The sequence below is a fragment of the Zalophus californianus genome, chromosome 15 (assembly GCF_009762305.2).
Source record: "Zalophus californianus isolate mZalCal1 chromosome 15, mZalCal1.pri.v2, whole genome shotgun sequence".
In the NCBI taxonomy this organism is placed as follows: Eukaryota; Metazoa; Chordata; class Mammalia; order Carnivora; family Otariidae; genus Zalophus; species Zalophus californianus.
This window is the reverse complement of record NC_045609.1, coordinates 75,041,277-75,058,783: the sequence shown is the minus strand read 5'-3', so window position 1 is coordinate 75,058,783 and position 17,507 is coordinate 75,041,277. Positions and strand designations below refer to the sequence as shown.

General features: G+C 36.2%; 1 protein-coding gene across 1 annotated transcript in view; it reads left to right on the top strand.

Annotated features, from left to right (window-relative positions):
- Window positions 1-17,507, top strand: part of PDZD8 (PDZ domain containing 8) — a 78,136-nt gene that overhangs the window by 34,236 nt on the left and 26,393 nt on the right. Inside the window, exon 3 of the mRNA XM_027587901.2 lies at window positions 6,821-6,923. Within this exon, the coding sequence (XP_027443702.1) occupies window positions 6,821-6,923 (103 nt within the window). The remainder of the gene's footprint in view (window positions 1-6,820; window positions 6,924-17,507) is intronic.

The following is a 17,507-nucleotide window of genomic DNA, read 5'->3' as shown; positions in this document are numbered from 1 at the left end:
CCACAACTATATGGTCAACTAAACTTCAACAAAGCAGGAAAGAATATCCAGTGGAGAAAAGACAGTCTCTTCAACAAATGGTGTTGGGAAAACTGGGCAGACAGCAACATGCAGAAGAATGAAACTGGACCGCTTTCTTACACCATACGCAAAAAGAAATTCAAAATGGATGTAAGACCTAAATGTGAGACAGGAAACCATCAAAATCCTATGGGAGAACATAGGCAACAACCTTTTTGACCTCGGCCATAGCAACTTCTTAACTAGACACATCTCTGGAGGCAAGGGAAACAGAAGCAAAAATGAACTCTTGGGACTTCATCAAGATAAAAAGTTTCTGCATATCAGAGGAAACAATCAACAAAACTAAAAGGTGGCCTGTGGAATGGGAGAAGATATTTGCAAATGACCTATCTGATAAGGGTTGGTACCCAAAATCTATAAAGAACATACCAAACCTAACACCCAAGAAACAAAAATAATCCAATTAAGAAATGGGCAGAAGACATGAATAGACATTTTTCAAAAGAAAACATCCAGATGGCTAACAGACACATGAAAAGATGCTCAACATCACTCATCATCAGGGAAATACAAATGAAAGCCACAATGAGCTACCACCTCACACCTGTCAGAATGGCTAAAATAAACAACACAGGAAACACCAGATGTTGGTGAGGATGTGGAGAAATGGGAACCCTCTTACACTGTTGGTGGGAATGCTAACTAGTGCAGCCAGTCTGGAAAACAGTATGGAGGTTCCTCAAAAAGTTAAAAATAGAACTCCCCTGTGACCCAGCAATTGTACTACTAGGTATTTACCCAGAGGATACAAAAATGCAGATTTTAAGGGGTACCTGCACCCCGATGTTTGTAGCAATGTTATTAACCATAGCCAAACTATGGAGAGAGGCCAAATATCCATCACCTGATGAATGGATAAAGAAGATGGGGTGTGTGTATATATATATATATATATATATGTATATGTGTGTGTGTGTGTGTGTATATATATATATATATATATATATATATATATATATACACTGCAATTTACTCTACCATCAAAAAGAATTGAAATCTTGCCATTTGTAACAACATGGATGGAGCTAGAGTATATTATGCTAAGCAAAATAAGTCAGAGAAAGACAAATACTATATGATTTCACTCATAACGAAATTTAAGAAAAAAACAGATGAACGTATGGAAGAGGGGAAAAAGAGGGAAGCAGACCGTAAGAGACTCCTTACTGGAGAGAACAACTGAGGGTTGATGGAGGGAGGGAGGTGGGGGATGGGTTAAATGGGTGATGGGTAAGGAGGGCACTTGTTACGATGAGCACTGGGTGTTATATGTAAGTGATGAATCACTAAATTCTCCTGAAACCAATATTACACTATATGTTAAATAACTAGAATTTAAAGTTTAAAACAAAACAAAACAAAAAATCATGTAGGTGATTGGGAAAAGAGCCAATAAGACAAAAGTGAAAATTTGTATTTTCAGGGACCTGAGTGAAATATAGATACTTATGTGAAAAATCAGGGCCAAATTTGCTAGCAGAAGTCCAAGATAGTTAATCTTTAATCAGAGGGAAGTTACTGAAGGTGTCTCAAGGTTATATTAAGAAACACTTGTTTTAAGAAGATTGCTATTTATAAAGTAGATTGCATAGAGAGAAAGGTTAAAGACCTAGCGCCTAACTAAGAGGTGTGACAGGGTAAAGGTGAAGAGGTAAGCACTTGAAAGATAGGATCAGTAGGGACAGAAAGAAAGGGACAAACAAGCTAACAAGGACAGGGTTTCCTGAGTGGCTGAATGTGTGGATGGGTATAGGTGGGGGAGGCACATGACTGTTAAAGATTTGAGTTGAGTAAAATTATGGTAAAATTGACTTCCATTTGGTCATCAAGTGTTGATTATTTTTCTAGATATTGGAGGTTATAAAGAGCCAGACACAGCTCCTGCCTCTTAGGACTAGTGGGAGAAATACAGGTGCTTTTTTCAGAGGGAGATGAATGTGATTTCATATATCTTTAGTAGTAGGGTATGGTTAGATTTCCCTGTACAAGTGTTCTGTAAACTTGGGGTTTTAGAAGCAACGCAGGAGAGGGGTGCCTGGGTGGCTCAGTCAGTTGAGCTTCCAGCTCTTGATTTCAGCTCAGGTCATGGTCCTCGGGGTCATGAGATCGAGCCCCGGGTTGGGCTCTGTGCTCAGCGTGGAGTCTGCTTGGGATTCTCTCTCTCCCCCTCTGCCCCTCCTCCCACTCGCACGCGCTCTCTCTCTCTCACAAAATAAATCTTTTTAAAAAAGAAAAAGAAGCAAAGCAGGGAAAAGACAAGGACTGGACATTAGATTTGGAAGTCTTTGTCAAAGACAAGAGAGTTGAGTTCTGAGTAGGATGGTTTCAGGGGGAAGGGAGGGGTAGTATAGGCCCTAAGCCTGTATAGGAGGAGGTCAGCTACATTTGATTCTTTTCACAACCAGTGAGTTGTTATTTGACTCCCTACAGGTGCAAGACTCCTTTCAAATTAATCATTAAAAAAAAAAAAAAATTTTTTTATTTTTTTTCCTTTTTGGTGTAAAATGAGATTCTTGTAAGGGCACATTGGAAATTACTTTCCTTTTCTCAGTGGTTTGATCTTGAGTCATATAAATTCTGTCTCTTGATAGGTGGTGTTTGTGTTTATGTTTAACATGAGATTTCAGTATACCTCTGTCTTTAAAAAAATTAACCTTTTGAACTTGGAAATAATATCTCTTTCAGGAGACAGGGGTCTAAAGGCAATTTCCTTTGTCATTTTGTTCAGCAGTATGGACTCTTCCCCTTTTCAAAGTAGTTTAGTAAAAAATTTTTGTACCATTTCTTGCTTATTCAGCATATATTGAGTGTTCATTTAACTCAAAATATGTATTAGCCAGTGATTGTAACTGTGTATTTCTGGTGCTTATATAATCTGAATGGAAAGCCTTTGTTTAACTCAAGACTGAATTGTAAGTGCATAGGGATGTAGGATGAAAATTGATTCTTGTTTTAAATATTCTGCCTAAACTAAAGCAAATGCTTTCTAAATTCACCTAACTAGCTGGTATTTGTGTTTCTGGTAGGAAATTCTTCCTGGCATTTCTCCAGAAATTTACATGTTTTTCCAAATCTCAAGAGATAACAGTCAAGAGATCAAGAAAATGGAGGAAAATGTTATAATTCTATTGTGAGAATTAAAGCTTAGCATTCAACATAGTCATTACTGGGTGAAGGAATCCACTGATTACACATCAAAAGCAGGCACAGGAAACACTGATAGGAAGTATGTCCTGAGGACCAGATACGGAGTTTATAGAGGGGAACAGTCATGGTCTGAGCAGTCAGTCTTGGGTGGAGCTTTTGCCCTGTCTGCTAATTGGGAGTCATTCTTGCAAACAAAATAAATATTAATAAATTTACATACATAGTATACCTTATATAAACCCTAGGAAATGATGCTTTTTTTTTTCAAGAAATAAGTTTTCTAAGCAAAATAAATCCTTAAATTGGCAGTATGACACAAGCTTCTGTGTTATGTTGTTAACTTTTCTGAGAGAAACTAAAGTTACTTTGTTAGAGTACTAATAATGTTTCCCAGCTTTTTCTAGTATTTGAATATTCACTATAGGCTACAGTTCTTTGTAAGTGCTTTAATGGACGAAACATAAAGAGGAGATGTGAATGTTGTGGGATACTCTGACATAGAATCAGAAATTGATCTAAAATCAGAATTAATAAAAGCAGTATCTATTTCAGTGGTAAAACCAAATTCTGGACAGTCAGGCAAAATATCTTCATTATTAAAAAAAGAAATAAAGTTATGTGAAGCAAAATGAACCCTAACAGCCAATCTGGAGGTGTTTTTAGAAATACTTTTAACAGTTGGACCAGTTGTTAGCAATGCAAAATGAAAGTTTTCTGTGTCTCGGATCAGGTTTATCAGGGCAACTAATGCTTTGTGTACTTTAAAATTTCATTGTTAAGAATAACTATTAAATGTTAAATATTTGTGGTATTTCATTATTTTAAATGATTTTCATTTGGAATTTATTTGGTTTCAAGGTACCCTTTTAATGTTTTCTGTTATCAAGTACCAGATAAAAATCATGCTTACGCTTTATTGAAATATGAATCTTGTCACAATATATTGATTCATAGTAATGATAAGCCAAGTATTTATTATATCTTTTTGTAACGAATATTAAAATGTTTAAAAGTTTTAATGTAACCCTAATCATTACTGTTCATTGTCATGATCATACATTATTCTTTTTTCTTGAATCAGCTTTATTGAGGTATAATTCACATACTGTACAATTCAGCCATGTAAAGTGTACAGTTCAGTGTGTTTTAGTACATTTACAGGGTTGTGCAACCATCATCACAATCTAATTTTAGAACATTTTTGTTCCTCCTAAAGAAACCCCATACCCATTAGCAGTCAATCCCTAATCCCCCTAGTCCTCCCCAGCCCTAAGTAACCACTAATCTACTTTCTGTCTCTATAAATTTGCTTACTGCAAACCTTTCATATAAATGTGGATTCATACAGTATGTGGTCTTTTGTGACTGGCTTCTTTCAGTTAGTATGTTTTTGAAGTTCATTCATATTGTAGCATATATCATTTATCATTAATTCATTTTCTCTTATTGCCAAATAATATTCCATTGTGTGTATATGCCACATTTTATTTACCTCTTCGTCAGATGATGGGCCTGTGGGTTGTTTTCACATTTTGGCTATTAATAATGCTGCTATGAACATACATATTAAGTTTTTGCATGAACGTATGCTTTCATTTCTCTTGGTTATATACCAGGAATGGATGTGCTGCATCATATGTTAACTTTTGAAGGAACTGCCAAACTATTTTTCAAAGTGGCTGTACCATTTTACTTCCCTCCAGCAAAGTACAGGTATTCATTTCTCTACATCCTCACCAGTACTTGTCTCCTTTTTTGATTAGCCATCTAGTGAGTGTGAAGCAGCATTTCATTGTGGTTTTGATTTTCATTTCCCTGATGGCTAATGATGTTGAGCCTATTTACATGTCCTTATTGGCTATTTGCATATCCTCTATGGAGAAATGTCCGATTTTAAGTTGAGTTATACTAGACCCTTAGGAGATACCTAAATTGCAAATATTTTCTCCCATTCTGTGAATTGTCTTTTCACTTACTTGGTGATGTCCTTTGAGGCACAAAAATTTTAATTTTGTTGAAGTCCCATTTATTTTTTTTTCCCTTTGGTACTTGTACTTTTGCTGTCCTATCTTAAGAAACCATCACCTAAGTCACGGTCACAAAGATTTGAATTTATGTTTTCTTCTCTTATATTTAGTTCTGTGACTCATTTTGAGTTAATCATTGTTTTGTGTTATTCTTTTTAAAAAACGTTAAAAAGGTGTTATAAAAATATGAAAGTGTTGTAGTTTCAGGGAAGGATTCTGATAAATGTGCTTTCTCATTTCTGAATCCTGAAGATTAATATCTTTTGGGAATTTTAATATCTTTCTGGGAATTTGGTGCATAGCCTTCTGTGTATGGTAGTAAAGGCCTGTAGGTAGTTTACTCTTTTGACCAGATGGTGGCGGCAGAGCTTTGATGAATGAAAATTCTCATTTTTCTAAACTTAGTATTTTATAATTATGAATCTTCTTAATTTTTTGGCAGTAGGCCGTTAAGCACTAAGTTTAAATTTACTTTTAAGATTAAAAACTATTTAAATTTAGGGTTGGTTTTGTTTTTGTTTTGCCATGAGTTTATTCAGGTTTTTAGTTTATGAAGCCAGTTTGTGAAGTATGGACATGATTTGCTAGTGGTCTCCAACCTTAGGACGCAGTTTTCTCATATTACTCTAATAAGTTTTATCTACCTTTTTTTTTTTTCATCTCACTTCTACCCCCATGATCTTTGTGTAGACATAAAGTAATAGAGTAGCAGTCAAAATGTTGATTAACACTAAAGCTATTCTCAAGCTTACTCTCGAAATACTTTGGTAGACTTATGTTCTCATTTAGAAGACAGGTAATATGGAAGCTAGACATGTGGGTAATATTTTTTTCCTTCAATAATAAAACTGCTTTATATCATCTCAAGATTGGGCCTGAGATCTCCTTTTTAGATCTGAATATTAAACAGTAAAATTAGGTGATGCTGTTATTCCTTCACAATTGTTTTCAAGATAATAGAAATAGCAGACACTTATGGAACACTTAGTGTTTGCTAGGTGCTATACTAAATGCCTTGTATGCATTGTCATCTTCTGTTCTCACAACAGCTCTAAGTGGTATTATTTTTGCCCTGAATTTTTCAGAGAAAAAGATGGCTTTTGAGAAGTTAAATAATTTGCCTGAAGTCACACTGTTAGATGGATAAGTGTGTGGGTGTGTTCATAAGCAACTATGTTGTACTATTTTATGAATGTGTTAATTTTTACAGAGGTGGTATGATACTATGTATATCACTCTGCAACTTATTTTTTAAATTCAACAGTCTGATTTGAAGACCTGAAGCTTTTGCTGTCTGGTCAGTTTGTTTGCCTCATGAATACATACTACTTTCTGTTTGACTTAGCTGCTAAGGAACAGCTTATCCCAGAATTTCACCTAATTTTAGCTTTACTTCACTTTTCCACTAGAGGGTGTACTAAGTGTTTGACTTAATTTTTTTTTTCTGTTACCAAAGTTATAAATAGTAATGGAGTAATTTATTATTTCTTGGTATAATCAGAGAAAAATTTTATTGCATATAACTGGTATAATAGTCTCCTTGTTTTATTCTTATACTGCAGGTTACTCATTTTTGGATCCTATGACAGAGAGGCAAATATTCATTGTACACTCGAGTTGAGCAGTGGTGTTTGGGAAGAAAAACAAAGGAGTTCTATTAAGACGGTACAGTGGATTTGCATAGTTTTACATCCGTATAAAGTTTGTTTTCTATAAGCATACCTTTAATAATGTATCTATATTTATAGAGTTATTTCTGGTCATGTACAAATAATTTTGGACAGCTCTTATTTGTCTTGTTGCAGTACAATAGTAATAAAATGAATCACATAAAACTGTGGTATTCAGATCACTTGCATTAGAAACCTTGTCTAATTTTCCTTCTGGAACTTTAAAATTATTTTACAGGGATGGAGTTAGGAGGAAATAATTCTAAACACCTTAGAAAGCATGTAAACTTAGAGCATTCTTTCATTCAGTAGATGTTTTATGAGTGCTTACTTTGTACTAGGTGTTGTGTTAGATTTGGGAAACAGTTCAAAACAAGAAAAGACCCTGTTTTTGTGGTGCTAGCATGGGACAGAGGTTTGGCATGAGGGTTAGAAGAGAGAGGTGAACTACATGTTGTAGGATAGAGGTAGAAAATGACAATAAATGGGTAAACCAAAGAAATGAATAAGGTAATTTCCAGAGATTGACAGATACTATGAAGAAAATAGGATTATGATAGAGCAGATTCTTCAGATTTGATGATAATAGGGAAAACCTCTAAAGAGATGACACTGAAGCAGGATGCCCCAGTTAGAATTTCAGATAAACAGTGAATAATTTATTTAAAAGTATTTACCCACATTTTATATGCTAAGTCTGATGACTTTACACTAGAGATGAGGCCTGAATCCTGAAGAGGAGCAAGCCACATGGAGAGTCGGGAAATGAGGGAGTAGAAGGCATTTCTAGCAAAGGGAGCAGCAGGTGTGTGAGGGCACGTGAGTTTTGAGGACAAAAAGAAGGCTAGTGCACAGCTAGAGCACGGTATGAGAGCCAGAGAGTCACGTTACGTCTTATAAGGGGTTTGAATTTCATCATTTGTGGTGGGAGACTTTTAAGATGACAAGTGATATGATCTTGTGTACATTTTGCACAAAATGTTCTGCTTGTGTAGACAAAGGATTGTAGGAGCACAAGAGTAAACCTAGAGAGAGGTCAGTTAGGAGGCATTCAGGGGAAGTGTTGGTTACTAAAACTAGGTGGTAGCTGAGAAAATAGAAAAAAGAGAATGGATTTGGGCTATACTTTTGGTGTATGAAGGACTTAGAGTTCTGGTTTCTTTTCTTTCTTTAAAGGACTATTACAAGACTGAAAAAATTGTAAAGGCTTTTAAAATATTCTAAATGCTAGAATTAAACAGAAATAGTCCTTTGCTCTCAACATGGTTTAATTGGACTTGTTGAATCCTTTGGGTTCTTATATGAATAAAAATTGTCACTAGTTATTGGTTAATTTGTTTCCAAAGTGAGTTAGTAGTTTCTGAATATTATGAATAGCAGTTTTAATAGCAGTTATTCTGTGCTTCTTGTGTTTTGCATAAATCTAGTAGTCTATTAAAGATTTAGAGCATTTATCAAAATTGTCTACAGAATTTCTATATTAAGCCCATGACGTTTCACAATGGAAACAGAGTTCCAGAATTTTATGGCTTATGGTAGGGGTGGGGGGGACCGTACCATATCCCTTTTTTTTTTAAACAATTTATTTCATTTATTAAGTATATACTGAAATATTACAGGTTTGGTGGTAATAAAATTCCGAGAGTGCTTCTTGGAACCACCAAACCTCGTTGGAGTTACTTTTTAGTCTTTTGAAAAATAAGATCCATTTAGCACATCAATAGTTTTTTTGCAGGAATAAATTATAGTTGTATTCTTTAAAGATGTATTTAATAACTTAGATATTTAGTTGTTTCTATTACATTTAATTCTTGGTGGCAATATAGCCAGTCCTGTGATTATTATCTGTAGCTGATAATTTAGGAAAACTATTTCTCTGTTATGTCTTCATTATGGTGAATAGGTATTTCTGAACTATGCTACCTAGCTGTTTTTTAGTAGTAATGATGTGCTTTTGGTTTCTAGAATAACCTGTTATTCTTTGTAACATTTTAAAAAATAGTCACGGTTCTCAGTTTTTAAAATAGGTCTGTAAGCATATCTCCATGCTCTTGGAGAACATGACTTCTTTTTTTTTTTTTTAATCAGACCACATATGTTTTATTTTTCTGAACTCCAAATTATCCGAAGGTAGAATCACATTTCTAGCTATGTACAATAGGATGTGTACTTATGTGGGATTTCTTCAGTCCCCATATTTTAGAGAAGGTACTTGAGCTCTTTCCAGAATATCTAGTTTTAGGTATATATGTCAGACTCAGTTGTATTCTAAATATCTGAGGTGGTCTGTAATTCTGGTTGAGAATTTTATTTTTTATTAATATATATTTTATTATTAACATAATGCATTATTTGTTTCAGGGGTACAGATCTGTGATTCATCGGCTTTTGTTTTGTTTTTTTTACTTTTTTAATGATAATGTGCTATTCTTTGGATGTTCCTTTGACCTTAAATTGTTTCTAAATTTCATAATTTCTTTATACAGTAACTTGTGAATATCCTTACAAAAAATTGAGTGGTATGAAATTCTTTTGGAATAAATAGAATAATTTTGATCAGAGTGGGAAAATAGGGAGGAGTAAGGCTGAAAAGGGAGGATGGGCCACAGAGTTTGAATTTATGAAAGTAGTAGAGAGCTATTAAAGATTTTGAGCATAGGAATGACATGGTCAAAATAGTGGTTTTTAGGGAAGTCTCCCATTTCTTTGGTGGTTGTTCGTACCTTAGCTTTCTTTTAAGTTATGTCTCAAACAATTTGAAGCAACTTCTCAGAGGAATAAATTAACCAGTTTGTTCTGAATTACATGAATACGTGAAAAAGCATTATTGTTTTATCCAGGTCTGAAATGGTCATAACTTGCCATTGCTAATGACATTTTCATTTTCCTTTATTATATTTGCAAAATATGAGATTAGACAACTTTAATATTTTGCAGAAAAGGTTAGTAAGACTTTAATCTTGAGTTACAATTTTGGGTCTTCACATATGTCGTAGGTAGTTTTGGAGAAAGAATTCTAGGTTACTAATTACATTTGGTGTCGAAAATGTCAGCAGCAGTTAAGTGTCTCCAGGCATTAAATTACATAATGTCTGAATTTAATAACTCTAGGGAGAAAAATTCATTGTGTTCTTTAGGACTACATAAAAGATTGCAGGCTAGGATTTGATTATTTGCAATATATTGCAAATTGGGATAGAAAAAAAGAACGTCATTAGAAAAATAAGTATGAGAAGGTATTTGATGAGTTTTGAAGCTATCTTTATATAAATACAGTTTTCAGGCTTAAATTCGTTTTTTAAGTGTTGAAATTTATTCAGTGAAGAGAGCCACTAGTTTCAGTGCATATGTAGAATGAAAGAAACTTAATTCTTTCCGTATTTTAAATGTGCCTTTGAGTCTTTAAAGCGTTATAATGTACCTTATCATATTGCTGATAGTGGAAGATCATTAATAATAACAATAGATGAAAAGCTTTAGGGGGTGCCTGGGTGGCTCTGTCGGTTAAGCATCTGCCTTTGGCTCGGGTCATGATCTCAGGGTCCTGGGATCCAGCCCTGCATCAGGCTCCCTGCTCAGTGGGGAGTCTGCTTCTCTGTCTCCCTCTGCTCCTCCCCTCTGCTCCTGCTCTCTGAAATAAATAAATAAAATCTTTAAAAAAAGGAGGGGGATGGTGAGGTTTAAAGCATGCCAAAGGCACAGGTCAGCCAGGTCTTGTCATTTTTAAATGCTTTCCTGGAAGCTCCTTCCAGGGATTTCCACTTGTATCTCATTGGCTAGAACTGAGTCACTCGGTGTCTCCAACAGCAAGGAACTATGGAGAATCATTTTAGTTTTCCAACCTTTGTAGAGCAGAAGGCACGGGTGAAGGGTTTTGAACGCATTTTAGGTGCCCAACCCACAGTCTTACCATAAGAAAATATTCAAATCTGTCTGAGGACTTATTTTTAAGGGAATTTTTCTTATATTGGGATATAAGCGAGTAATTGAAAAGAATATGGATTTCTTCCTGTTTTGAAATGGACAAGTAAATAGAAAGGAATCTTCTGGGTCTCTGAATGTACAGTAGATGGGCAGAAGGGAGATATTGGAATAGTCATGTGTTCAGTATAAATAGAAGCACTTCATGTCTTCTGGAGCCCAATATACAGGTTCCCAAGGGAACTGCAGTTAAAGGCATTAGGAGATGTCATGGTATTTCAGATTTGCCTGAAAGATAAAATAATAAATCCCTGATGAGCGTTCAACTGACATTTGGGGAGAATCCATAAAGGATAATTTGGAACTCTTAATCAGAGTGAGTGTATTCCTATCAGAGGGTTATATGGTATCAACTGGCAACTTGAAATTGGCAGCTGCTGTAAGAAAGGCTTTAGATAGGGTCAGCCATACTGCAGATTATGAAATCAGAAGAATTCACCTCCTAGAGTCTAGACTTTATCTCTGTTTTGACCTGAGTGGTACTTTTCCTTCTCTTCACTGCTACTTCCCAATCAAAAACCTCATTTTTTTTTAAAGGATCTGATTCTGAAAGATAAATAATTTATATCAGCCTTCCTCAATTTTCTTTTTAAACATACCCTTACAATTAAAGAGGCATTTGAGGAAATGATCCTTATTTTCAAAGAACTGTAAGTATAAGAAGAGAGGCATGGGAACCAAATATATAACATGAGTTATATACTTTGCCCATATACAGAGAGCCAAAGCTTTTTGCCTAGAGGATCTATACTTGTTCCATTAAATCCCACTACTCTAACAAAGATTGGACTGAGTGGTAGTCTAATAATTAGAAGACAGTTTGGGAGTGGTGGTAGTAGAATCAGAGGCAGGGAGAGCTCTGAAACTCTAGGGAGATGAGATCTGAATGGAAGGACGACCTTTATAATAAGATGAGCCATGCTCAGTTGCGTAAGATTGAGCCTGATTCAGAGGCAATCTGCCTTATTATAGATCCCAGTGAGTCTCCCTATACTTTCAGAGTAAAGGTTGGGGCAACTGAATCCAGGAAACACTTGGCAGAGGGCACATAATCAGTTGGAACAAAGTACAATATATAGGAAACGCATTCCCTATCTAATTTAATATTACAGTGCTAAACAAGCATATAGAAGAAATGGAAACAGTAAATGCATTTCAACTTTAAGAAAGTTTTTGATGAAGAACCATACAAAAGGTTCCTAAATCATTTCTTTAGCAGGAGAATGTTTTGTTACAAATAGAGCTGCCTTAAGGATAAAGTTGACCAGGTATAATAATATCCTGAGTGATTGAGTCTAGGACTTTGATCAGTTTTGACAAATGATGTGAAACTGCACTTTAGAGTAGAAAATTAAATAGAAATAAAATGTACACCATTTAGGTGATTTTAAATTTTCTTGTAGCCACATTTTAGAAAGTAAAAATAAATAAGTAAACTTAATTTTAGTAATGTTTTATTTAACTGTATACCCAAAACATTATTATTTCAACATGTGATCAACATAAAAAATGAGGAGGGTTTTTTTTTTTCCTTTTAAAGTCTTTGAAATCTGGTGCATATTTTACAATTACAATACATCACAATTCATCCTAACCACATTTCAAGTGCTCAGTAGCTACATGTGGCTAGTAGCTACTATACTGGGCAGCACAGAACAAAAAGAAGGATGTACAATATAATATTCAGATTTGCATGTGGCACGAAACTTTTCTAAGATGCTCTAAGTTAAGAGGAACAAAACGAAGAAAAAGCTTGTAGGACAATTACATAAGAATTCGAAACTATGCTTAAAATGTATGAGATCTAGGATCCTTAAAGAAATAAATATGTCTTTGTGCCTCCAAACAAATTTCAGCTTTTCATGAGAGTAGTGTCACAAAATGAATACACTTATTTAAAAACCATAAAATTCTCACAAATTATTTGTGCATTTCTGGTTTCCATAATACAAGAAATTTATGAGAGCTTGATAATGTGGGGAGAAAGAAGTAAAATTAATATGGCAGTGAGATAACCATATATAGATAAATGAATGGGGAAAAGTTAGTGATCTTCAGCTGAAAATACAAAGGTGGGTGAATGATTAATGGAAGCATATAAACACAAAAAGTGAACAGTAGGATGATCAACAAATATACTGAGCAAGGAACTAGATCTGTAGGGCAATGAAGATAAATCTTATGTCCCTGATGGTTGATGATCAGATGATATAAATGCTAAAAGAAAGATACTTAAAAGGTCTTTGACAGTTCTGCACACTACATACTTGCTGGTAGACTTCATAGGGAGACAAATATGCTATGTGTACTGCACCTAGTAGACACCCTGGTATGTTCCATTTGTTCAAACTCCTAGGAGGGTGAGAGGAGGATAAGTCATCAATACAAATTTGATCCTTCAGTTGCCTCCTTAAATTTTTCAGTGGTTTCATGTTGCTCCTAGAATGAGGACAGTTCTTTGATGTGCCCCACAAAGCACTCCCTGGCCTGGCCTCTACTTCTCCAGTCTTCTCTTCTACACTCCTGTTTGGCTTTAGCTGTGCTGACCATCTTTCACTCCTTCACACTTACCATAGTCTGTCTACCACACAGCTTTTGAACATGTGCACCCTTTCCCCAACCCCCTTTTCCACATGTATTCCTGTACCTATCCCATTCTTCAGCTCTCTGTGGCAACCCTTAGCTTGATCACCCTTCGATACATTATTGGGCCTGACCCCTGCACCGTGTCATGACAGGGCTGACCTCTGCTGGCAATTTTCCCAGGGCTTTATTATCAGTTGACTCTCAGCTGGGTTTGACCAGTTTTGGCAGCTGCTATCTCTCCTCCAGGGCTCCATGCTTCTCCTAGGACAGGCCCACTATGTTTCCTGCTTGTGCTGGGTGCTCTAGCCCCTGGCCTGTACTAATACCAATTCCTCCCCTCTGTTTTTCCAGCCTAAGGTTGGTAGTGACCTGTGACTTCTGCTAGTATCTGAGTCGCTCCACTCTCCTGTTTGGTTGTCAGTTCTGTTGTTGGGTAGCCATTCCCCTGTTTTGAAGGACCTCTGTTTCAAATACTAAGGTGTTTTCTCTTTCCTTATCAGACCCTGGCTGATACATCAACCAATCATCATTCCTCTAGAAAACCTTGCATAGTGAGCATAAGACACCTTGGGAATATATTTTTTAAGATTCTTACTTACTTACTTACTTACTTACTTACTTACTTACTTACTTACTTACTTACTTACTTATTTATTTATTTGAGTGAGCGCGCACACGCATGAGCAGGGGGAAGGGCAGAGGGAAAGGGAGAAGCAGACTCCCCCCAAGCAGGGAGCCTGATGCGGAACTCAATCCCACGACTCTGGGATCATGACCTGAGCCAAAGGCAGATGCTTAACCAACTGAGCCACCCGGGCGTCCTGGGAATATTTCTCATGGTTGGGAATTCATACTTATATTTCTATGATAATTTGGTGTTATCTTCGCCAGTGTGTTTCTTTACCGCAGACACTGTGATTGTTTTTGCTGATAGCACTTGGCATTTAATGGGTATTCAGTAAATGTTTCTGGGAATATTGAAAATGACTGACTAGCCTTGAGCCTCCATTTACCCTCAACCTTTTTTCTTTTAGACTTCTAGGTTTCAGCATGACTTAGTCACAAAATGAGATTTACTACTCAGTATTCCTTCTGTTAAAAGCCTGGTTTTAATATATTTTTTAAAGATTTTATTTATTTGTCAGAGAGAGCACAAGCAGGGGAAGCAGAAGGCAGAGGGAGAAGCAGGCTCCCCACTGAGCAAGGAGCCCAATGTGGGACTCAGTCCTAGGATCCCACTATCATGACCTGAGCTGAAGGCAGATGCTTAACCAACTGAACCACCCAACCGTCCCAAAAGCCTGGTTTTTACAGTAAGGGTTTTAGTTTACAAATATGGTACATAATGGAATAATGGCATTATTAAAAACATTAGAAGAACTTCTTACTCTATGTGTATAGTCACTGTAGCCTAAATAAAATGACTGTGATCCAAAATTTTACTTGTCTTATTTCCCTTTTGGTTTTGGAGAGTTTTAGAAGTCTTGTTGAATGATAGCTATCCAGATGTGTCTACAATTTATTGAATATACATACGAAGAGTCAAAAAGAGTTCCTAAAGAACATCTGAGACAGACAAATTATAAATACATTAGGCTAGATGCTTCAGAGCTGGCATTTTGGTGTGTTTGCTTAAGGCCAGATGCCTTGCAGATAGCATTTTGGTGTTCCTATTTAACCATTTGCCATTTACAGTCTTAATCTTATCAAAAGGAAGAAAAAGATTAGAGCAAATAAAGCTTTTTTGAAAATGCCAGTTTTTATGAAAACTCTGGTTTAATTCAATTTGATAATATTTGTGAATACAGTAGGGACTCAGTGGAATTTTAACCATATGTAATGTTCTATAATTTGGCTTCTTAAATAAGCTAAATGCCTTTTAAGCTTTAGTAGTAAATCCTATGCAGCATTTCCACTCTTAAAGTTCATCTTGGTTAAAAATGAGGGATGCAGTTCTCTGTTTCATAGTTTCTTAGTGTGTTTAATATGATTGTGAAATACTGTGAAAAGAGTAGGAACTTAGGTTAAAATACAGAAACCTCAACTCTCCGATCGTGTAAGGCACTGTGTGAATATGAAAAAGAAGCTGAGGGGCGCCTGGGTGGCTCAGTCGGTGAAGCGTCTGCCTTCAGCTCAGTTCCTGAGATCAAGCCCCGTGTGAAGCCCGGCTTTGGGCTCCCTGCTCAGTGGGGAGCCTGCTTCTCCCTCTCCTTCTGCTACTCCCCCTGCTTGTCCTCTCTCTTTCTCTCTCTGTCAGATAAATAAATAGAATCTTTAAAAAGAAAAAAAAAGAAGAAACCTAATATGAGGTATAAGCAACGAGAGAATGATCTTTCTTTCATGGAGGATAAGCAGTGAGGAAGTAAGATCAGCAGTATGGTGAGCACCAGTATTATAGTTAGCATTTACATGCTCTAAGAGAGTATCTGAGCACCAGTATTATAGTTAGCATTTACATGCTCTAAGAGAGTATCTGAGCACCAGTATTATAGTTAGCATTTACATGCTCTAAGAGAGTATCTGAGCACCAGTATTATAGTTAGCATTTACATGCTCTAAGAGAGTATCAGAACCAAATACTATGGAGGGGAGATAGCATTCTTCTAGGAAAACCAAGAAAGAATAGGAGGTAACTTTTGAGCCAAGCTTCCTGGGTATATGTAGTATTTTGAGATGGTAGGGAGGGCATTTCAAGGTGGAGGACATGAGTTAAAACCAAATAAAGAATGAGAATGTTTGAGTATGTTTCGGGTATGTATTGTCCAGGTTGACTAAAGAATATGGTAGGGTAGGAAGATTATACAAAACAACAATAAAAAGGTTGGGCCGTATTACAGAAGTGCTTTAAATACCAGATTAAGAAGTTTAGCTGTTACTCTCCAAGACAGTAGGAGTTATGGAAGCTTTTAGAATGAAAGTGATCTCATCAGAATCTTGGTTTAAGGCAAACCTGGCTCTGAATTTGAGTCTTAGCTAGGTCACTTATTGGCAGCATGATCTTGGTCAATGTCTTCAAACCCATCTCCACAAGCACTTTATTCCTCTATAAAATGGGACTGATAGTGCTTCACATGGATGTAGGAGGGATAAATGAAATCTCTGTATTAAAATGTCTAGGTCAGTATCTGGCATACAGTATGTAGTAATTAATAACTTTACTAAATCTGGCAGCAAGTGGATAAAGTCAAGGATGATTTGACAAGGGAAGGATGTGAAATAGGGGTGAGGGACAATGAAAGTTTGAACCAGAATGTGGGCAACGAAAATGGAAAATAGAATCGATGTGGCTTGGATACCACTGGAAATGTGGGGTTTGGGGACAGTGAAAGAGGAAGCCAGAAGGACTGGAGCCTGAGGCGGCAGGAAGAAGAGAAAGAAGATCTCATTCTGGACATGTTGGGTTTCAGGTACAGTGGTTGTCAAAGGTCGATCTAGAGATGGGATTTTGTTCATGTGCCTCTTTGATCTACTGTTTTTTGTTTTTATACATCTGATGCTGTCATTTAAGGTCTTGACATTAGTAAGTTGAACACTTTAGTTGGGGTTATATGCTCTGTTTTTAGGTCTCTTTTTCAAATAGGGTAAAGAGAAGCAGAATGGTTTCACAAGAAAGTAGTAAGAATCTAAATATTTTTTAAAAGAGCTTTTGAAAACAAAATAATATTAATAAAACTTAAACACTGTTTTTGAATTCTATTCCTCAGGACCCTCCAGTCTACTATGGTCCAAGTAATACTCATCCACTCAGTCCATACTTTGTCATGAACTAAAGCATCCTCTTGAGGCACAGTAGCACCTCCCCACAGAAAGCCACTTAGCCAAATAGCCCATTTCCCAAGTCATACCCTCAGATGCAGGTTGCAGAATGAGGAAATAAACAATGAGAAAAGTGTTGAGAGTTACCAGAGATCCTGCGGTAGCGTACACCTCCCTGTCCACATGTGTTCAGTCTCATAGTCATTAGGAGTAGTAACAAGATCTGAGCACTTTCTTTTGCCAGTCATGATGGTAA